General features: G+C 39.9%; 1 protein-coding gene across 4 annotated transcripts in view; it reads left to right on the forward strand.

Annotated features, from left to right (window-relative positions):
- Positions 1 to 22,169, forward strand: part of LOC137640109 (CREB-regulated transcription coactivator 1-like) — a 272,709-nt gene extending 250,540 nt beyond the window's left edge. For all 4 annotated transcript variants that reach the window (XM_068372574.1, XM_068372577.1, XM_068372576.1 and 1 more), the window contains 4 exons: positions 1,360 to 1,422; positions 1,537 to 2,041; positions 2,673 to 2,793; positions 19,692 to 22,169. In XM_068372574.1, the coding sequence (XP_068228675.1) occupies positions 1,360 to 1,422; positions 1,537 to 2,041; positions 2,673 to 2,793; positions 19,692 to 19,824 (822 nt within the window). In that variant the 3' untranslated portion in view covers positions 19,825 to 22,169. The remainder of the gene's footprint in view (positions 1 to 1,359; positions 1,423 to 1,536; positions 2,042 to 2,672; positions 2,794 to 19,691) is intronic.
- The last annotated feature ends 2,005 nt before the right edge of the window (positions 22,170 to 24,174 follow it).

Consider the following 24,174-nt stretch of genomic DNA (forward strand, 5'->3'; position numbering starts at 1 on the left):
TTTAGATTCAAGACCCTAGTAGTGACTTGTGTTCAGCAATAAAAACACAGCTTCAGCTAAGAAATTGCTTAAATATTTTCAAAGAATGCATGAAAATATGCAAAAACAAGTAGGTGCTCTAAAAAGTGGTTGTTGAATATACTGTAACTCATTAATAAAGGCTTCTTATCTGATAGCACTTCAACAGCATTTACACTTCTGAGAGAAGTTTTTGGTTGTTATCACACAAGGAAGAAGATCCCAGGCATGGCAATATGTGGATAATATATTCATTTGACAGCAAACATGAAAAATATCAATTTAATTGTGAATAAAAAAAGCCTCATTGACTAACCAAGCAACGACGCTTCAAAGCTAAATTCCAGTTATTCTCATCAAGACCTGTTTTTTGGCTTTACAAAAAGATTAATACCCATCACTTGGGAGGAAAAGCAGTGAATATTTTGATTCAATTTTCAACAACACATTTGTGCAAAAAGTAATTTTCCTCTGTCACAGCAACAGTATTAAGACTCGCTGCCTGTCTTGGATTGAAATAAAATCTAACTTTCTGTATTACAGTAACGTCATTAGAGCCAAAAATCCACAAACTCATCACAAACCAGCTGGAACAAATATCACCTAAAAATGTGTAATACTTCAATAACCAATTTTTTTTTTTTTAATTTAGTAATTAAACTTAAACTTTGGTATATCAAATACTTAAATTTCATATAAATACAATAAAGTTCGCTGATTGTTATTATATAAATGTATTTACCTTTTTAAAAGTTCACAGTGGTACAGCAAATTTAAAACTATACATTAGTGGTCCATGATCTTTGGAAGGTTGGCGACTCCTGCTTTAGAACATTTCAGAATGATGGTGTGGGATTTACTTCCTAAGTAAAGTAACTTTGTAATGCATATTCCTTAAATGTTGATCAAGAAAGGTTCCATGTTTTTTTTTTTTTTTTTTTTTTTTTTTTTTTTTACTAATAGTCTGCAATGGAGTTTTAAGAAGTGAAATGAAATGTCCACAATATGCGGTATATACTGATGGTTCCAAATCTACCATAATATGCGGTATATACTGATGGTTCCAAATCTACCATAGGTTGGAGTTAATTATACTGTAGTATCTTCATATAAAAGATATTTGTTGTATTGCTTTCTGCCTTAGCAGCAAAAGAATTCCGATTTTACAAGATCTGTTAGTTGTAGTTTATGCAGTTTCAACTGGTAATGAGTCTTATGAACCTTCTATCACGTACCATTGGTATTTTGAGAGTAATTTGTGATATTTTTTATTTGTGTTATGGGATGGGATTTATAGTTTGTCAAAGATATCAAAGATTTATCTTTTCATTCTTTTTACAGATTGATAACTCTCCGGGGTCTAATAATAGCTACACTTCTGGAAATACTACCTTACAACAACAGGTAATTGAAATTCTTTTTGTTGAAGGTATCTTATCTGTAATCTGATAAAGATTTGGAATTTCCTGTACTTTCTTTATTTTATATATTCAATATATATCTTTTTTTTTATTTTAGACAAGGTTGATGGAGATGAGTGTAGAAAGTGCGGGTAGTGGATACTTCAGCAATACTGCATCGTCAAGTCCAAGTGGTCCTCCGCCTGCCTATCCCAATGTATCCAGCCAACAATTAACACAAAATCTCTCACAAAGTGTCTCTCAGGCACATTCTCAAACCCATTCCCAACCTTCTGGTCCTCCACCTCCATACCCGCAAACTAGTTCAAGTTCATCAACTCATCATCATCAGCAGTCACAACAGCAATCACAGCATCATCAACATTGTCAACAACAACCACAACCACACTCTTCTCCCTCTAATCCACAACATATTTCTCAGTCTCCCAGTCATTCACACCACCCACCTTCTCCCGTCCAGCCCTTATCTTCACAGCATCCACCATCACCTGGGCAAGGGCCTCTAAGTCCGCAGTCAAACCCGTCATCTATCCAGCATCCACCAACGCCACAAACACCACAAACTCCAACTTTGATTCCTTCTGTTGTTCTAACAATGCCTGGTAAGTGTATTCTCCTGTCTACCTCTTCTTTTCATGGTTATGCTGATAATTCGACTACATCTTTTTTTCTCAGAGGCCTCTTTAATTAATTGTTCTTGATCTTGAATTGCATAATCCTCATCTAATAAGAATAATGCTGTGGTGGTCTTATTCGTATGTGTTCCACCAAGTTCACATTCAGTGCCTCTTGAATATAGTTTCTTCATATTCCCGTCTCCTCTCCTGTCCTTATCAATAATCATATTTTTATGGAATTATAATTATGATTGTTATTCTGGTTATCTTTGTTACTTTAACTTGTCGTTAGTGGATTATATAGTTCTGATTGCTAAATATGATTTAGAAAATAGGCTTTTTTTTTTCCGTTTGAAGATTATTTGCATCGATTCATTCCCATTGGAAGAATTATTCTCTTAATTGAGAGTGTGTCATCTTTTATCTTTCCTTGTTGGGATCATCTTAAATTTAAGGTTTTTCATTTGATCAGTTGTCAGTTTTTAAGACAGGTACAGTATAGTTTAAAGAATGTTCTTTCAAAGTCTCTTTGAACTATGAATTGCATTCCTAGAATTGTTGATAAATATTTGGTATTATGTAATTTTTTAGCCTATCTTGTTTTTCTTGCTTTCAGATGAGGCAGGAACTGAAAGTGAACGTTTACTACAAGACGACATGAGTTTTAGTGAAATGTTTGGGTCAGTAATCTCGTATGAGCAGGGTTCATTTGAATCAGATATTTTGGAAAACATGAGGTAAATGGAGAATTCTGTAGTTTTCATACATTATTTGTTGTAGTTTAACTTAATTTGAAAATTTTAATGTAGCCACCCGTAACTTTGATATGCTGATAGTTGCCATAATATTTAAAAGTCAAAGAAAATGAAGAGATGGATTTTATTAGACTTTTTCAAAAGTAAAATTGAGTTAATTGATAGTAAAGGTTATCTATGAAGTTTGCCTCTCTGTTTCAACAACACTTATTGTACTGTATTTCCCAGCCAAAGACACCTTTTAGGAAAAAAGAAACAGTACAAAGATTACCTCGAGTCCAATAGACTCATACCACAGATTTGAGGATGAGGATCACAGGATGAGGCTTATAGCTAGGGGCATCCAATAAGGTCTGATTAGCTCTAGTCCACCTAATGAATATTATATTTGCATACTGATGATTAGAATAATGTGTTAATACAGTGCAATTTAAGACATGCAAAAGTATTTCAGAATTTTAAGTTGTAGACAAAGTGAAATTATACATCCATGGACAACGTATTCAGGATGTTGGTACATGTGTTGTTTTACAACAATTCCTTATTAAATGTCTGTCTCATTCTATGACCCTGGATTGATGACAGTAGTATTATCCAACTCTGATCTGTCTAGTGGTAGCAAATGCTGAAGGTAGAAGTGAGATAAATCTTATCTTGATAGTACGTTAAATGCTGAATGAGGTGAAAACAACATATCTCACTGAAAATCAGTCTTTATTTCTCACAGTGTGCTCAAATTTTTGAAAAGTTATCATTTAAGAATTTTATTTATTATCTTATGTCCTTTTTTATAAAATATATTATGTGGTCTTTTTATATTTTTGCATAATCACCAATTAAATGATTGAAATCCTGATACATAATACACTGAGTTTTCAGTGAATAACCTTGATGTTTTCAAAGTTGAGGGTCAGTCAGGAAATGTAAAGTTAGTACAGTTTTGAATACTGTATTTCAGATCATCTCTAGCTCAATGCTTCAAGATGCATTTTCTATTTATAAATAATCCCCATTTTGATAGATATACTGTAAAAGCATTTATATAGAGAAGTATTCTTACATACTCATTGGGCGGTATTCATAAAGAAAAGGATATGCTTATACTTGCAAAATATGAAGGAAATCCTTCTACTTGTATTTATAAACATTTCAAGCAAAAGCTTCTACTTTTAGAGCAAAAGCATATCCTTATAATCACATAAAAGTAAATGGTTATACATAAAGAAGACCCTTTACCTCATATAAAGAGCATATGCTTCGAAAAAGCTGAGTCTGGTCAGTAGCAGACTGCAGTTCGAAGAGAAAGGTTGTTCTGTCCGATTTTCAGCACGATGGCAGATTTTGTGGATGTGAGGCATGTTAAACAATACATGCCCCGTTTACCCACACTTGATAGTGATTTCAAGATGTTATTCCGTTTTGAGGAACAAAATGTACAGTGGCTTGCCAAAGTAAATGACGAGCAACATGATACATTTACCAATGTCGTCTGGATATGTCCTTACTTCAATGGCGAATTTTGGGACAATCCTGTTGAAGAACTACACGTCACTCACCGTTCAGTTGAACCATTCTGCCTCCATCCTCATTCCCCGCAATCCGTTTTTGCACCGATACACAGCTATAAAGAGAGGTCAAAGAACTTCTAATGCTTGAGGTAAGGGAGCTGAAAAGAGGTCAAAGAACTGAAGGTAATCATCTACTCCCTAGTTTGCAATTTGGTTTTCGTAAAGGCCTTGGAGCATGTGATGCCCTTCTTACAATCTCCAATGCTGTACAGAAGTCCCTTGATTGTGGTCAGGAAGTGCGTATGATTGGCCTTGATTTTAGTGCTGCCTTTGACCGTGTAAATCATGAGGCCCTTGTTTTCAAACTGAAACAGTTGGGAGTGGGTGGGTCGTTTCTTAGCGTTATTATTGATTTTTTAAGTAATAGATCTCAAAGAGTTGTTGTTGACGGGCACTATAGTAAGTATAGGAATGTGATATCCAGTGTTCCACAGGGTAGTGTTCTTGGCCCATTACTTTTCATACTATATACACATGACATGTGGTTTGACCTAGAAAACAAGCTTGTTGCATATGCAGATGATGCTACTCTCTTTGCATCAATTCCATCCCCTGAATGTAGATCTGGGGTTGGTGAATCCCTTAATAGAGATTTAGCTAAAATTAGTGCATGGTGCAAATTATGGGGTATGAAGTTGAATCCTAACAAAACTCAAAGTATGATTGTAAGTAGGTCAAGGACGGTGGCTCCTCAACATCCGGATCTCAGTATTGATAATGTTTCTTTAAATTTGTATGACTCTTTCAAAATTTTAGATGTGATTCTCGACAGCAAATTTACTTTTGAGAAACATTTAAGGTCTGTGTCTTCTTCAATTGCACAAAAAATTGGCCTATTGAGAAAGTCTTTTAAGATTTTTGGTGATCAATCTATTCTGAAGAAGTGTTTTAATTCTTTCATTCTACTTTGTTTTGAGTATTGTTCTCCTGTCTGGTCTTCAGCTGCTGATTCTCATATTAATTTGTTGGACAGAAACTTACAGTTTATTAAATTTCTTATTCCTGATCTAGATATTAATCTCTGGCACCGTCGTTCAATTAGTTCATTATGCATGTTGCATAAGATTTTTCATAACTCTGACCATCCTTTACATTCAGATCTCCCTGGACAATTCTATCCTGTTCATAATACTAGGCAAGCAGTTAATTCTAATAGCCAGGCCTTCTCCATCCTGAGGCTCAATACTACGCAGTACTCTAGAAGTTTTATTCCAGCTGTTACCAAGTTGTGGAATGATCTTCCTAATCGGGTAGTTGAATCAGTAGAACTTCAAAAGTTCAAAGTTGGAGCAAATGCTTTTTTGTTGCCCAGGCGGACATGAGTCTTTTTATAGTTTATATATGACATATTTGTTTTTGACGTTAATAGTTTATATATGACACATCTGTTTTGACGTTGTTGCCTTTTTTAGAATGATTTATTGTTAATTTGTTCTCTTCATTTATTTATTTCCTTATTTCCTTTCCTCGCTGGGCTATTTTTCCCTATTGGGGCCCCTGGGCTTATAGCATCTTGCTTTTCCAACTAGGGTTGTAGCTTGGATAGTAATAATAATAATAATAATGCTAGAGGTGTGAGAGCTAAAAAGAGGTCAAGGAACTTCTAATGCTAGAGGTGTGGGAGCTAAAAAGTGGTCAAAGAACTTCTAATGCAAGGGGTGTGGGAGCTAAAAAGAGGTCAAAGAATTTCTAATGCTAGAGGTGTGTGAGCAAAAAACAAGTCAAAGTTCTAATGCTAGAGGTGTGGGAGCTAAAAAGAGGTCAAAGGACTTCTAATGCTAGAGGTGTGGGAGCTAAAAAGAGGTCAAAGAACTTCTAATGCTAGAGGTGTGGGAGCTAAAAAGTGGTCAAAGAACTTCTAATGCAAGGGGTGTGGGAGCTAAAAAGAGGTAAAAGAACTTCTAATGCAAGGGGTGTGGGAGCTAAAAAGAGGTCAAAGAACTTCTAATGCAAGGGGGGGGGGGGGAGCTAAAAAGAGGTCAAAAAACTTCTAATGCAAGGGGTGGGGGAGCTAAAAAGAGGTCAAAGAACTTATAATGCAAGGGGTGGGGGAGCTAAAAAGAGGTCAAAGAACTTCTAATGCAAGGGGTGGGGGAGCTAAAAAGAGGTCAAAGAACTTCTAATGCAAGGGGTGTGAGAGCTAAAAAGAGGTTAAAGAACTTCTAATGCAAGGGGTGGGGGAGCTAAAAAGAGGTCAAAGAACTTCTAATGCAAGGGGTGGGGGAGCTAAAAAGAGGTCAAAGAACTTCTAATGCAAGGGGTGGGGGAGCTAAAAAAAGGTCAATGAACTTCTAATGTAAGGGGCGTGGTAGCCAAATAGAGGTCAAAGAACTTCTAATGCAAGGGATGTGGGAGCTAAAACGAGGTCAAAGAACTCCTAATGCAAGGGGGGGGGAAGCTAAAACGAGGTCAAAGAACTTCTAATGCAAGGGGTGTGGGAGCTAAAAAGAGGTCAAAGAACTTCTAATGCAAGGGGTGTGGGAGCTAAAAAGAAGTCAAAGAACTTCTAATGCAAGGGGGTGTGGGAGCTAAAAAGAGGTCAAAGAACTTCTAATGCAAGGGGTGTGGGAGCTAAAAAGAGGTCAAAGAACTTCTAATGCAAGGGAGGGGGAGCTAAAAAGAGGTCAAAGAACTTCTAATGCAAGGGAGGGGGAGCTAAAAAGAGGTCAAAGAACTTCTAATGAAAGGGGTGTGGGAGCTAAAACGAGGTCAAAGAACTTCTAATGCAAGGGGGTGTGGGAGCTAAAAAGAGGTCAAAGAACTTCTAATGCAAGGGGTGTGGGAGCTAAAAAGAAGTCAAAGAACTTCTAATGCAAGGGGGTGTGGGAGCTAAAAAGAGGTCAAAGAACTTCTAATGCAAGGGAGGGGGAGCTAAAAAGAGGTCAAAGAACTTCTAATGAAAGGGGTGTGGGAGCTAAAACGAGGTCAAAGAACTTCTAATGCAAGGGGGGGAGTTAAAAAGAGGTCAAAACTTCTAATGGAAGGGGTTGTGGGAGCTAAAAAGAGGTCAAAGAACTTCTAATGCAAGGGGTGTGGGAGCTAAAAAGAGGTCAAAGAACTTCTAATGCAAGGGGTGGGGAAGCTAAAAAGAGGTCAAAGAACTTCTAATGCAGGGGGTGTGGGAGCTAAAAAGAGGTCAAAGAACTTCTAATGCAAGGGGTGTGGGAGCTAAAAAGAGGTCAAAGAACTTCTAATGCAAGGGGTGTGGGAGCTAAAAAGAGGTCAAAGAACTTCTAATGCAAGGGGGGTGGGAGCTAAAAAGAGGTAAAAGAACTTCTAATGCAAGGGGTGGGGGATAGATGTTGCCAGCGAGGCTTTGGGGAAGGCACGGCGGCGTCTGTGTTCTTTCTGATGCGTAAACTTAATTAAATACAAGTAAAAACAGGGCATTAAATACGTATTATAAACACTAAACTCTTTCTTATCTTGACAGCACAAATGAAATCTAACAAGTTCCAACATGTAACTAAGTGCTCCCAAAACACGAGTCAACCTTTTACTTCTGCTTGGAGGATATCCTCGCAAGTAAAAGGTAATCATTATAAATATGGAAAGAAAGATTTGCTTATATTTCTACCTTTTGCTTCAGAGAATTACCTTGTACTTCTACCTTATGCTTACAAGGATATCCTTCATTTTTATGAATACCTCCCATTATTTACAAAGAACATGAGTTCTCTTATTATAAATGAATTCATATTTAAAGCCAATAAAACATTTGTATTGATAGGTAACATATGCATTTTCTCATAGGTCAGTAACATACATCTATAGAAATCAACTTCCCATATAAGGCATGTGAATGATAGAAACTGTTCATTATATAGAGGAACAGGCAATTTATTATTTTGATCAGAATTTAGTAATATAGTAAAGTATTTTTAATTGCAAGTTCATTTACCTGACTGATAGCATAACATTAGTATGGAGTTAGTTCAGATAAATAGCCTATTCTATTATCTTATATCTAGCAAATTCAAGCATTCCACTTAAAGGTTTACAATGAGTGCTGTGAATACAAATCTTTACAGTTTAAGGCTTGTGAACATAAGATGGATGATTAGAAATACTTTTTTATGCATAGCACTTGTGTATTAAGCCACTACCCAGATTCATTATGAGGGTAGATGACTTTTGTTTCATGATAAGTTATTCTTAATTAGCCTTTGCTACTTGAAGTTTTGAGGATAGTTAATGCTAAAAAAATATGATAGCATTTAAAAGATGTATCGTAGATTCTGTAAGATGTTATTCTCCCAAAAAGCAACATTTTTATCATGATTATGGAATATGGTAATATACTTTTTTCCCATAAAGTGTTCCCATAAAATAGGATGTCCTTTCGGCTGGTGTATGATATAGTTTTTAAACTATAATTTATTCTTTCAATGCTTACCAAAGTTCACGTGCTATATATTCTAAGAAGGGAAAGCTGGACTTCAATGAAAAAGAAAAGGTTCTTTTATTGGGGTGCACTATTTGTAAGATTCTTTTGTTCCCACTTGAAAGAGATGCCGGTAAAACTGTGAATAGGGTAAACGTCCTATGTAGCCGACGCCTTTTTGAAACTTATCCTTTTTGAAGTTGTATCTCCTACAAACACTGTCTTGTCTGTAGTTTGACACTTTCATTTAGGTATAGTACTCCCTTCTTTTTAATGATATTGAAGAGGGTCATCCAAATAGGTAGAATTTAGATTTTGTGAACAGGGTAAAGGGATTAAGCTGTTATTGGCAAAAGTGGTTCCTCTCATGTGCTCCTTACTTTTGCTATGTTTCAGGTATAATTTGTTATCCAAGAAGCTCATTTTCATTTACTAAAAGTTATGGATAGAGCTAAGATAGGTAAAGTAAGTGTTAGAAAATAGGGAGTCATCTTAGTTTGAAGTTAGTTTCTGTTTTCGTGGCATCTGTTTCCTCCTGGCCCATTTGTTACGTCTTTCTTCGTATGCAAAGCCCTTCAGGTCACTTCACCTGTAGGACAAGGTAGTAGTTAACAGGATTCATGGTACAGAAATCTTTAGTCTTGATGAATTAGAATGGGAACTTGGATCTGACTTTATTGGTTTGTTAGACAATACGCTTGGGAATGTTGAAAAACGTTTGGGATCTCCTCAATCACATGTAATAGAATTTCCAATAATTCCTGAACATTGTTGTTAACGTTTTAAGTACTTTTCATAGGCTTATTCCTTCTTTATGAGCTCAGAATAAGCTAGTCATGTATGCAAAGGTGGTGCTTGTTTCTGTTATTGTTCTTTTTTTTGGAACAGGTCTTGCCAGTTCCCTATACAAAGCATGTACTTGGTCAAGTATGGGTTCTTTTACATTCCCCTTTGAACAAATATGTAAGGGTGTTGATTCACTTTTTGCCAAATTGCACACTAACAGTTTCCTTCAGATGCTAAGATCTTGAGTCAAAGCATAATTCCTAAAGAATTTGTTAAAAGCTAATTAGTTCAGAAGGCAAGTAATTTACATCCAAAAAGAGAATTAGAATATACCCTGTGTATTTTTATGAAACAGGCCAAATGTTTCGGGCTCCTAGCATCCTTAACTCTAGAGATTGGGTTACATCAATAGCTGGCATAACAAATATGTCTGTGGCATACAGCTAACTTTAAGCACTGGACCTGCTTTTGTAGGTTCATGTTCTAGTAGGGCATGACTAACCAGTGACATATCACATATAGATAGCATTTCACCAGCCTAGGGAGCTTCCAAAGTAAAGGAAATTTGGGTTAAATCTGTTGTTAGGGATGTAATTAATGAACGCTGAAAGGATAAGTTAGATTTATAGTTTATTTATGTATTCTCCTTACTATCAGAGGAAGGAATTCAAGAAACCACATTTTTGCTGTAAACTTAGGAATAGAGTTTTTGAGTTGTATCTTGATAATTTGTTTAAAGTAGAAATAACATCGACTCAGTCTAAAGTTTCATCTCTAATGTCTTCTCCTTTTACTGTTTTCCTTTAGTCAATTTTGTCCAGAAAGAAAAGCTAGAGTTGAAGCAATCTTGAATAAGGCTGTAGATAAGTCTTCAACCTTGGGTTCTCCTTTGGTCAGTTCTCTTATTTAAAACCTAAAAGATCAAGTGTTTACGCGAGAGGATTTTACCTCTTTTGGAGTAGATTCAGATATTGAATTATTCCCAACTTTGCTATAGTGGTGGTGTCTGCAAAACAGTTGTTTTGGAAATTTAAAAATTTTCATTCCTTTCTAACAAAATGAACTCCATTGGATACAATATAATAGGGAGGGTTGGGTTTAGAGCTAAGAACCCTATCCTGTAAAAATGCTCACATTGCAGAAGCTAATGAAAGGATAAGAACTGACAGATTTTCTGATGATGACCAACTAGGAAAAGGACAGTTCTCTTGGGTAACCCCCTTGAAACTGATATTGTAGAATGTAAAAAGTACATGCAAGAGCTACAAAACTATTGAGTTGATATTGGAGACCTACGGGAAGTTAGGTGACTTGAAACTGAAAAATCTTCAATTCTATACAGTAGGAGATCAGATGGTTTTCACAAACAGGGAATCAGTTTCTGTCTGCCAGAAAAAGCAAGATAATCTTTATATCGCAAGCTTTAAGTAATTTTATTAATTTATATTTGTTCCGACGAGAGATACTTAGCTTGAACTACTTTCATAGGAGGTTTGTTATAAACCACTCCGCTCCTACCAAATTGATTTGCTTCCCACCCCCACGATGCCCGGCAGGGACTCGGCCGCCATCTTGACCTCAGGTCCCCAGTTCTAGTTTGGTCGTCGGTCCGTGAACAACGCCTTGACCTCGTTCCTGCTCTGACCCTGACCTTGGGGCTCCCACGTAGTCTCCTCGTGTTCCCTGTGTTCCCTTGTGTTTTCCTGTATCCTTTCTTTTCCTTGTGTGTGTTTCATTGCTCTGTGATGTCTTATCGTCGTTGCCCTGGGCCTTCTGCAGAAAAAGCATGTGGCACTTTCTTATCCAAGGAAGAGGTTGACCCGCATTCTCTTTGTTCCACGTGTTGCGGACAAAGGTGTGCGAAGGATTCTACTTGCCCTGAATGCGTCGTTTGGCCCGACTGGCAATGGAAGTTATTCGGGATGAAGAAGAAGGCCAAGAAGCAGAAACTTACTATGTCGAGGGAAACCTCGGTAGAGTCGTCCTCTGCCAGGACGACTCCGGTACAGGTGAAGTCCCAAAGGTCATCCCCAGTCCCCGTCTATGGTTGGGATGTAGGTGATTTATGTTGCCGGGCCTCAACCGATTGTTGAGCCCGTTGTTTCGTCGGGTGAAGCCCCTGCGGCAGATCCCTTATTATTGTCTTTGTGGGCGCGCTTGCGCCTTGTGGGTACCCCTCCATGGAGTTTGTAGCCCAAACTCGTGGTGCGGAGGTGCCCCCCTTGGTAGCGGTTCCGGCCGTAACCCCAGTAACCGATATGCCTTCTCTGTTTACTGTTCCAGGTCCGTCATCGGGAACGTACGATGCATATCGTGAGCGTTGTGTGACGGGCTCTTACGATGCTGTTCCCCCGCTCTGGTCTACCGTGCCAAGGAGACCGGGTAGTTCGCCGAGAGACGTCGAGCAGCTTTGGGATGAAGGAGACCTCAGAGTGCGATGCACCCACCCCGAACCGTCTCCCTCAGTCGGGTCGGCGATCCCCGTGGCGGGGAAGACCTGGTCAGTGACCCTGCAGGACGACAAACCTCACAAAAAGAAGAGAGCCAAGCATTCTCCTTCTTTCTCCGACGGAGACCGATCTTCGGACGGAACCTTCTCGGAGAGTTCCTCCTCCTGTGAGAGGAGAAGGGGCAGGGGGCGCAAGAGGAGCCATTCGCGGTCTTCCTCGAGGTACTCTAGGAGATATTCTAGGTCATCCCGGAGGCGGCACAGGCGCAGCAGTAGCAGGAGGAACAGGCGGCATTGCAGGCATGGCGGTTTCCATTCACCAAGGAAGGCCGGTAGGGGTTCCCCCCGTTCCCACTGCAGTAGGGGCTGCCCGTGGGATGGGGGTCCCCATGAGGAGAGCGGGGCCCGTGGTCTCCTCCCGGCGCTCTCCGGCCAGTCCATCGGCTGCCCACCCAGTGGCAGGCCCCGCGTGGCCAGGATTGGGTAGGGATCCCACAGAAGGAGCCTAGAGGTGTGAGCTCCCCAGGCTGGCAGAGGCCCCGTACGAGTGAGGCGGGCAGACCCATGACGGCTCCGGCCCCCCAACGGCGCTCCTTGAAACGGGTCCCCCCCGCTTGGGTGGATCCCTCTGCTACCCACGTAGGCTCGACGATCGAGCCCCACCCTGAGGACGAGTTCCCGGTGGAGGAAGATGACGAGGTGGGGATCTGGTGTTGCCGGACGCAACACCAGAGGAAACTTCGATGTTGGGGAGGGTCCTGGCCTTGATCTGGACCCAGAACAACCTGAGTGAGGCGGAGGAGCCCAGGGATCTGGACTTTGCCACGTCGGTAGACAGGGCCCTGGAAACGGTGCCTAAGGATTCCAGTCCCAATGTCAAGCTCCTCTCGTCAGTCGACTCCCTTAAGGCCAAGAGGTTAGTCAATTCTTTCGTGGCGGCGCCCAAGAATTCCCTCAAGACCAGAAACTCCAGGAAGTTGTTGGCCTTTCAGAGGAGCCAGGCGAAGTTCTACACCCCTGAAGGCTCTTCGGGGCCCCCCTTGGACATGGGTGAGTCGGTGGCCGTACTGTTGCAGGGCAGGTTGGAGGAGCGAGCCATGGCTCCATCCCTCACCTTCTCGTTGCAGGAGTCCCTATTGATGGAAGCCTCCGCTTGGTTGCTGGCCCACGCCATATCCTGGTTGGACTTGTGGTCTGCGGCAGTGGCCACTTTCCACACTAACCACGATATCTCCAATGAGACAGACCTGAACCTCTTCTGAGAGCTTCTCCGGTCCGGGGCAAGGTCATTAAGTTCTCCTTCGGTCAAACTTGGACCAAGGGTACCAACTGGGTCTTGCGGAGGAGAGACTCGGTCCTGAGCAAGTTGGCTCAAAGGATTCCCGACAGAGACGCCAGGTTACTAAGGAACTCCCCTGTGGAAGGGGAAGGGCTGTTTTCAGAGAACCTGGTGGAACAGACGTTGGAGAGACTCGTCAAGGAAGGCAGGGCTCCCAGCGGTTTTCATCAGCCACGACAGGCTCCCTGGAGACCCCCGAAGCCCCCCGTGAAAAGGCCCTCGTCTGCTCCCTAGCAGCAGCCGGACGCCTCCACTGTCGCAGCCACTGGTGGGGAGATGCCTCCAGAAACATGGGCAAAGTTGGGAGAGTTCCGGAGCCGACCCATGGACGGTGCGGGTACTGAAGGAAGGCTACCGTATCCCCTTCCTGGACGAGACCCCTCCCCTGGTAAGGGACCTTGGAGCAGACACCTTTGCATCCCGGGATCCCTCCCACAAGGAAGCCCTCCAGGCGGAGATCTCCGCCATGTTACTGAAGGGAGCCCTCCAACCGGTGTCGGACAACTCGCTGGGCTTCTACAGTAGACTCTTTCTGGTCCAGAAGTCCTCGGTGGGTTGGAGGCCCGTGATAGACCTCTCGGCCCTGAACAGGTCTATCAGGAAAACCCCATTAAAAATGGAAACTCCAAGGTCGGTCTTGGCGGCCATAAGGGAAGGGGACTTGATGATTTCCCTGGACCTGAAGGACTCCTACTTCCAGATCCCAGTCCATCCCTCAAGCAGGAAGTACCTCAGGCTGAAGTGGGGTCAGGTAACTTACCAATTCACCACCCTATGCTTTGGCCTATCCACGGCCCCTAAGATTGTCACAAGAGTGTTCTCCCTGGTGTCGGAGTGGGCTCACAAACGCAACTTCCGACTCTTGCGTTACCTGGACTATTGGTTGCTGCTTTCAGTGTCAGAGGGACTCTTGGAGCAGCAACGGGACGCTCTGTTAACCTTCTGCGGGGAGCTGGGTATCATAGTAAATATGGAGAAATCCCAGCTAACACCAGTAAGAAGGACGGCATACTTGGGGATGGAGCTGGACACGACCTTGGCGAGGGCCTTCCCCTCCGAGGAGCGCATCAGGAACGTCGGCGAGATTTCCAGGCCATTCCTCCAGGGCCTCCCTATGAGGGCCAAGGACTGGTAGAGGCTACTGGGTCATCTGGCCTCCCTAGAGAAACTGGTCCCTCAGGGCAGGATCAAACTGAAGCTACCTAAAAGATCACTGGTGCCAGACTGGTCCCCCCACTCAGGTGGTCCCACTGTCCCCAATGGGAGGGTGGCCCTACAGTGGTGGTCCCTGCCGGAGAACTCCAGGCGGGGCACCTCGTTGACGGGGGGACACACACACACACACACACACACACACCACACACACACACACACGAGACGTTGCTCTTCACGGATGCCTCCAAGGAGGGTTGGGGCGCCCACCTGGCCTCTCACTCAGCACAAGGCCAGTGGTCACAGGCAGAGAGGGCTCTCCACATCAACATCAACGTCCTGGAGATCTTAGCCATCCAGAGGGCTCTGTCAATCTTCGAAGGGGAGCTAGAGGCCAGGACGGTAGCCCTGATGTGCGATAGTGCCACAGTGGTGGCGTATGTCAAGAAACAGGGAGGCCTTCGCTCCAGGGAGCTCTGCCGCACAACAGAAAATATCCTGGAATGGGCCGAGAGGAGACACGTAGACCTCATGGCTCATTTCATTCCGGGAGAACGAAATGTCATAGCCGACGGTCGCAGCAGGAAGGGCCAGGTCCTTCGCGTCGAATGTTCCCTAAACCCTCAGGGGGCCAGGGAAGTCCTGGAGAAGTGGGGTTCCCCTGTGATAGACCTGTTCACGACGAAACTGAACGCGAAACTCCCAGTCTACCGCTCCCCGGTACCAGACCCAGGGGCCGAGATGGAAGACGCATTTCAGCACTCCTGGGACAATATGGACATCTACGCCTTCCCACCCTTCGGGGTCCTCAGGAAGGTGTTGAACAGGCTCCTCCGGTCCAGGGGCGCGAGGATGACCCTCGTGGCTCCGTGGTGGCCCGAGAGGGAGTGGTTCGCAGACCTTCAGGTTCTAGCGTCATATCCCTCGTGGCCTCTTCCTCTAAGAGAAGACCTCCTGTGTCAGTTGCACTTCCTAAGGTTCCACGAAAATCCGCAGGTGCTCTCCCTTCACGCATGGCGACTATCGAGTGCCTGCTGAAGAGAGATGGTTTCTCGGGCTCAGCGGCCTCCTACATTGTGGGCTATTTGCGAAAATCCTCTGCCGCTGTGTATCAGGCCAAGTGGGCCACCTTTTGCAAATGGTGTAGGAATAAGGGAGTGAAGCCACTGGAGGATTCCATCCCCCTGATAGCAGACTACCTAATCTTCCTGAGGATGGAGAAGAAAGTCTCTGTACCAGCAGTCAAAGGAGTTAGGGCTGCCCTGGGGCAGGTCTTCAAGCTAAAAGGCCTGGACTTAGGTGCCTTAGATCAGTCATCCATGCTGATCCGCAACTTCGAGCAATCATGCCCCCCGCAAGCCTCCAGAGTCCCCGCTTGGGATGTCGCTAGGGTCCTGGACTCCCTGAAGAGACGCCCATTCGAGCCCCTGAAGGATATCTTGGACAGAGAGCTCACATTGAAGACAGTTTTCCTGTTGGCCTTTGCATCCTCCAAGAGGGTGAGCGAACTGTACGGACTCTCCAGCGAGGTCTCCCACTCCAAAGGGTGGAAAGACCTCTCGTTTAGATTCTCTCCATTTTTTGTGGCGAAGACGCAAAACCCCTCGATGGTGGATTCAAGGTTCAAGGAGTTCTCTGTTCCAGCGATAGCCTCCTCGGGGGACTCAGAGGACTTACTCCTATGCCCGGTAAGAGCAGTCAGGAAGGACTTGAGTAGGACAGCCAGGTACCGCCCGGGTCTCTCCTCCCTCTTCATCTCCACGGGCCTGGTTAAGAAGGCAGTGTCGAGGAATACGGTCTCCTTTTGGTTGAGAGAGGTCATTAGGAGTGCTTATGAGACTTCCGGAGTGCCTCCTCCTGAAGCATGCTAAGTCTCACGACACCAGAGGCTTGGGTACCTCCTTGGCCTTCTCCAGGAACATGGCAGTTTCTCAGATCTTGAAGGCTGGAGTCTGGAAGAGGCAGTTTACTTTCACAGCCCATTACCTAAAGGACATTACGAGGAGGACGTTAGATACCTTCTCGTTAGGTCCGGTGGTAGCAGGCCTTCAGCAGGTATGAAGGTCCTACGAGGTTCCGTCGCGATAGGGTTAGTGATGCACACACGTCCCCCCTATCCTTCCTGAACCCCTCCCTACCTATCCCCCCCCCCCCCCCCTGTGTGCCCTGTGCCTTCAGAATGGGAGGAGCAAATATGAGTTTGAATAGGTGAGTTATCAATTGATTGATTGGTGTATTTTTAATGTGTGGTATATGATTCTCATCCCCCCCCCCAGGTATGCCCATCTGTCTACCATGGGGCTTCTTGCCCCTGAGGTCAGGGTGGCCCTGGTCCCAGTTCACCCCCTCCTCCTAAGTCTGAGTCTCCTATGAAAGTAGTTCGAGCTAAGTATCTCTTGTCGGAACAAATCAGAAATTTTAAGTAATTTCTATTTTTCCTAACGATACTTACCTCGAACTACTTTCGGGTTATGGCCCTCCCGTCCGTCCCCTGGTGAACTGGCACTCAGAGTGGGCGAGAGTTGGAACTAGAACTGGGACCTGAGGTCAAGATGGCGGCCGAGTCCCGGCCGGGCATTGTGGGGGTGGGAAGCGAATCAATTTGGTCGGAGCAGAGTGGTTTATAACCCCCCACCTATGAAAGTAGTTCGAGGTAAGTATTGTTAGGAAAAATAGAAATTACTTAAAATTTCTGATTTTTAATAATTTTAAACCCTTCTTATTTTGCATTGCGATGTTACTGTATGAAATTTGTGTGATTGATAACCAAATCTTGTGACTGTACAGGTATGATTGATTAAATTTCATTATATAGCGTTGAATGGCCTTTTGATGCCCCAGTGCTTGGCTTAAGGCCTGAATTCTATATTCAATTCAATTTGGTAGATGAGTGGATCATGAGCATCAGAAAGACTAAATGGTTTAAAACCACTATTATAGGGGTTTATGCTCCTACAGAAGATATCACTGACATTGAAAAAGATAGATTCTATGGTAATCAGCAACAAGCTCTAAACAACTTCTCTAATCATAACATCATAATTCTTGTCGGGTATCTCAATGTGAGTGAGACTTCAGTGGGCAGGTCATGTGGCAAGAATAACAGAGAAGCTACCAAAAAAAGTGGAGTAGTTTTTGTTAATAAGGTGTCAAGATGAGTTTTAATCCAGTCGATGCCAATATTCCAGACATAACAGACTTTCTTCTATGTTTTAAATGACAGATGATGTCTGTATTAGTAAGTAATGATTAGATCTGCATTTAAAAAATATTTGAATTACTGTACTGGGTCTCTTTGTAGGTGTTTCGCTGGATCGTAGAAGGATGTGCTAACTCTTTAGAGAAGAAAGTCCAATCACATTTCTAAAGATTTAAGACCACTTCACCTGATTTCTCTTTAGTGTTAAAAGAGTTTGTCTGGTGCTTTTTTTGAATCTCAGAACCAAGCCTTCCTTCTTGTCATGTGTATGAAGACAGTGTTCTTACTATCTCCTGCTTTTTCAAGATGGGTTAGAGTAATTTAATTCTCACACTTTCCTGCCAAGTAACCTATTCAAATTCTAGGATTCTATTGATCAATCTTTTATACTAGACTTTGTGCCTATGAAATAATTTGGCAAATTGTGACGCTTTCTTTGCTATTCCCTGTCTCCTTGAATGGTAGAGATGAGAAAAATAATTTTTGCCCTATGTACGACCAAGAACACTTTGGGGAGTATAAATCCCGACTATTCCTCACCAAAGAATTTATGAGAAAGTATCTTTTTGGGCTCAGATAAGTAATTTTTAGGGCATATAAAGGGTCTCTAATGAACATGCAGCTTTGCTTGAAGATATATAACGCATGGAAGTGCCCTTTCTACAATACTTCCTTTTTAAAAGAAATCTAGATGGCATTCGCTTATTGCTGTACACTTGGAGGTGTCAAATAAAATTTCCATCTCTTTATTTCATATACAGTATGTAATTGAAGTTTGTTGGCCAATGTTCCTTAGCTCCAGTGGTTACAACAGGTAAGCTTTGCCCATTTGTTTTGGAATTACCTGTAGTTTTAGGATTAGTTACATTAATAATTTCATTCTTGGTATTTTACTAGGTTTAGAGTTTCGTAGGTCGTGAGCAGCTATTAATTGTATTAAAAGTAAACACACCCCTTTATTTTGCTGTAATCCATACAAAATAATCATTATTTTAATGAAGGTTTCAGTTTTATCCATTACACACTGCAGGTTCTTGATTTTTCAATTTTAGATACATCACTCTCACAACTGCTCCATGTTGCTTTTATAATGATGTTAGCAGCTTAGTTCCCTCCCTCCCAAGTTTCTATATTTACCATTTAATAAAGTAATGGGCTTTTTGGCGGTAATAATTTAATTTTTCCTTAAACGAAATTGATTTTTCAATAACTTTATTAAGACTGATAATTACTGAGTATAGAAATAAGCCATATGTGTATAAGCAGATTTTTTTTCTCTTTTGAATGGGGTATCTAAGGCTTTTATACAGCATTTAAAAGCAGGTTTGTTCAAAAGAGAAATAATGTTGTTTTAATGTTGTAAATATTCACCTGGTTATGGCATATCCTTATGCAATCTCCTGATTAATAGGACAGAAACATAATTGATATTATATGGTGTAAGAATACACTTGCAAATTGCATCTGATATATTTCTCAATTTGTATTATAGATTACCCCTAAGAATATCATGAAATATGATGAACTCGCAGTGCAATGACGTCTTCTAACAAAATTCATACTGACGTAGATTATGTTAGCTGGAAACATATGATCAACAAATGATACGGGGAATTTTGATTGATTGTTTTAATTTTATATACTGTAGTTAGTTTTAAGAATAATGAGATAAAACAAACATTAACCCTTGAAATAATGAAGGCGCACTGGATGAAGGCAGGTGAGAAAGTGCAATCACTTAATGACCGTTCTCCCCAAACTAACGTCTTCCGATACAAATTTTAGACTAATAGGGTAGTGGTTTGTAATTATATATTAACACATTTCACTTTGGCAAGTGTATTTTTGTTGGTATTTACAAGTTCTTCAATTTTTATTTTATAAATCTTGTGAGATATCCTCTAGAGAAAGACTTATATGTCTTGGAACAGGAAGATATTTATCACAATTATTATACTACATTGTTTGGATGTGAAATTAACTAATTAATGTTTAATTTACAGTAGGTTAGATGAGAATGAGTTGAATATGATGGTGGATCAAGGCACAGTTGATCAGCTACTGGTTGACCAAGAGACAGAAGAAAGTTTTCGAAGGGATCATCGTTCTGCTTCTTCCACGTCATCTGGTCCCTAACCTTTGCCTCAGTCATGGTGGGCATGTGGCTCCCCCTAACACAAAAGCCAAATGCAGATGTAGAGCAAGGCTTTAGTGCATTTGTAAGCCACCTCAAACTACCAGCAGCTCATTTAATGTGTGTGTAGCCACTGAAGATTTGTCAAGATGACAATGTTAGTGTGTCATCACCTTACATGAAATAAGAGTGTGTTCAACTTGTCTTCAGGAGCAGCATCCATATTATTTGCAGGTAATGGTGGTATGTGTTCTTACTGCTCCTTCCATTAAAAAAAAGAAATGTGCAAGTAGATTCTTCATTCAAAAGATTTTTTTTTCTCATTTGCACAAGGTGCTTTGATGTCTCATGCAATAAGAAAATTTTCCTTCATTCTTGACAGCTAAGTTATGGCATGTCATTTTCTTGTACTAACAAGAATCCTTGCACTTACATTCATTTCATTCAATGTTGCATTATTAATGCATATTCTCTCACATACTGTAGAAACTCATAAAATCTTTTGACTTCAGAGTCCCAATGCTTTATCATCTTTTTTATGGTTGTAGGTGATTCGGTCTGCTCTGGGTCATTTGCTGATAACATTAATCACCAAATTTCAGCTAAGTTATTTAATTAGTAAATTTTTTATAATTATTTTAATTTTGGGGTAAATTTGTTTACAGACATATGTTATAAAAGATACTTGTTTTGATTTTGGATGAAAGTGGACAGATTTGATAAAACTTTTATATAAATTTTATTTTATTTAGTGAAATATAAAGGGCATTCATTCAAGACAATTATACCAAAAAAAAACTTTCAGTAGGGTTGTAAGCCATAATGTAACCTTTTTTTAAGGATTTGATGGCAGTGAAGGTTTTCATTAGTGTCAGAATCAAAAAAAAAAAAATTCTATATAAACACTGTATTTGTGGGGTATTCTCCTTGGAGTGGAGATGAAAAAGTACAATATTTTTTCTTTTATGTATAGTGTAATGTACTGCAGTTTGTTATTACATTTCAAATGTGCTTGTATGACTGCACTGTCACATTTGGGGTGTTGCATCTCTTTAAGCATTTCTTGAATTTTACATAGTACTGTACACTTGTTAAAGGTAACATAGAGAAATTATGCAAATAATATTCCAAATGTTACGGCTATTACTGATCATCTGCACAGCATATGTGCAGTTAAACAGCGGTATTGACAGATATCAGCAGTTGTAAAGATATGCAGGTTGGCAGTTGGAGAGGCTATACCTTTAAATGTATATACATAACGTAGTAATGATAATGCCTTTTTCCCATAGAGGGGCTGGCTTCAAGTGGACTTAGCTTTCTGATTCTCAGCAAGTCAGTTTGTGATGAGGTTTCTTTGCCCTTACCCTGCCACAATGTTGTTCAAGGTACTTTTGTGCTGACAACATCTGGCTTATCTTGGTAGTCACCTGTCCATGTCCTGACCAGACCCAACATATCTATATCAAAGCAAGCTAAACTTAGTTTATTAATGAAGACCCAACAAAAGGAACCATACAGAATTTTTTTTTCATTTGTTTTGTGCATTAATTTTATTTTGGCTTACCATATGTGTTCTTAGGCCCTTCCCCTTTGTATAGTATTGAGAATCTCTTCTTTTCTTATTTAAATTTTTTCCTCAATTAAATATTGAGGGAATTTACTAAAAACAACTTATATTGAATAAAGAAAAAAAAGCATGCGATACCAGCTTCCACTTTTACCTTAAAATTCCTTGCTGTTGCATCATTTTGAGTATTGAGAAGTATAATACAGTTAAAATTTGTCATCTTTATCTTAAGCTTTGTACAGAATATAGATACTTAATGCTTTATAGTAAATTTTAAGTAAAATATATTGAGTTAAGTTGGCATAATCAAGGAATATAAAAAATAAAATGGGCTAAATAAATTGGGCCGATTCACTAAAATGGATGTCCGATGGGAAATTGAAATGTAGGAAACAGTGGACATTTCCTGAGTATAGTTACACATGGCATTCAAAAACCTGGAAATGAAGTTTTTCATCAATATATATTATTTTGTAGTTATGTCTGCAAGAGGTTTATTGGTCAATATGAATACTCTTCTTTTGTTATGATTGTTCAAAAGTGATGATTGACATCCATGTTTCCCTTTCAAAGCAGTGCAAGTGTACAGCTTTCCTTTTGCTGTCTTGAAACCTTCATTAAAGTAATACTATGATTCATTAGTGCATAGTCAGGCTGCTCCAACCTTAAAAATCTGTATTTCGAAATATACATTTTATAACTTGCTGCAAATTACTACCTATTTGAAATTTTTTTGAATAATTGTAATAATAATAATCCACTCACAATATGCCAAGACCTATCATATTGATGAAATATTCTTTATATATATATATATATATATATATATATATATATATATATATATATATATATATATATATATATATATATATATATATATATATATATATATATATATATATATATATATAGTGTATAGTATATTAAGATTATAGCATTTTCCTTTTCTGGGAAGAGCAAAAGAATATAAACTTCAGATTTAATAACCTAATTATTTTCAGTAAGATGTGGTAATATTGGCATAAAAGTCTTAAAATGCTCATTTATCATATTAGTTTCATTCTTGGAAAACAATTAGTATAGAAAAAATGTGCTTTATAAATTTTCAACTTTGTTATTTGAAAGGGATAAAAAATAGAGGGTCATAGTATGGGGTTTTGGGCTGCTTTTAAATATTTTATGTGGTATCCTTTACTTCTGATATAACCGTCATAGTTATATTACAATACATACAGATTTTATTTCTAAAATGGAAGTCCTCTTATGGATTTTATGACTTTTTTTTTTAGATATGATTATTCCTTTTTATGTACACTTGGGTTGAGTTCCATTCTCCCAGTTTGTTTGGAGTTTTACAACACATCTAACCCTTATTGAGCCAGGTGGATGCCTTAATTCTATGTGAATTTTTAAGAATTGCACGTGGGTAGGTAAAGTGTTGCCATTTCTTTTTAAGTCATCATATTTATTTTTAAAAAGTTGAAACCTACTTTTTGACAAATTATAACTCCTTATGAGAAAAAACATATTTGACATTGTGTATATATTTTTGTAATTATAAATATTCAAAATTAAACCAGTGTTCAAGTACCAAGTTACTTAAGCTTTGCTTTGGGGTTTTACATATACCGTAAATGCATTAGGACTGCCTCCTACTTAGGTTAAAATATTAGTCATTAATTTATAAAACTAATTCTCTCTCTCTCTCTCATGATAAATTTTGGCTTGTTATATGTAAAAAAATGCACATTTTGATTAGTATTAATTTCAAAAGTGGATCGGGTGCATTTGAATTGGTTGAAAGAAAGCATAGTTAAGCACAATTTAAGGAGTTTCAAGGGGCTGTCAAATAGAAAGGAGGAGGAATTTTTACCCCTGTAAACTATGATTAGTGATGTTTACCATGAAAATTAGATTTGCCAATCCTAAAATCTCAACAATGTAGCCTTCACTTGTTTGATGGAAAAAAGTAAAATCTACCTTAATTGAAACCCCTGCACTGAAATGACTATTGAAAATTCACACAGTAATTTAACCCTAGTTTAATTTTAGAATATAAAACAGTAGAATCTGGTCCTTAAGCACATTACAGTATTTTTTAGTCACTTCACTACACTCATCGGGACAAGAATATGAAAAGAAAAAGATGCAATAACACAATTCTTATCAGTAGCAAGGCAAGGGAACATGGAAAGAATATGTTCTGTGAATATCAAATATATAGTTAAGAGAAAGTGAAGAGCAATAACACAATCTTATAAGACATTACTGAAAGAAACAAGACAGATCCCCTTGATATATTTATTAGGACAACAATTGATTTAAGGTAGACATGCGATTGGTTTAAATGAATTTTGATAGTGCTTAAAGCTATTATTGGTCTTTTTGCATACATTTGTTGGTTATGAATGTCTTAACTTTTTCTAGTATCAGATACTTGAAAAATTCTCTTATGTTCCTGACTTTTTCTCCTGACAAGCTTTTTTCCCTTGGCTTTTGTTATTATTTTCTCTCTAATATTGCCTTAAGATTATCTCTGTAGATCGCACTAAAGAGCTGCAGGGTTGAATAATGCCATCTTTTTTGGCTAAGGGGCAGTCGTTACTTTCCAAAAAACAAAAAATATAGGCAACTGTGAAATATATTCTTGTATTTCAAGCCTTCCCAAATGCATTTTACCAATTAGTATATATTATTCAACCTTTTAGAATGCTGGACTTTTCTAGATGGCTATGATGCAAGATCTGTTTATGCTGTAATATGCAATGCCTCTACATTT

This window comes from Palaemon carinicauda, chromosome 4, assembly GCF_036898095.1.
Source record: "Palaemon carinicauda isolate YSFRI2023 chromosome 4, ASM3689809v2, whole genome shotgun sequence".
Lineage (NCBI taxonomy): Eukaryota > Metazoa > Arthropoda > Malacostraca > Decapoda > Palaemonidae > Palaemon > Palaemon carinicauda.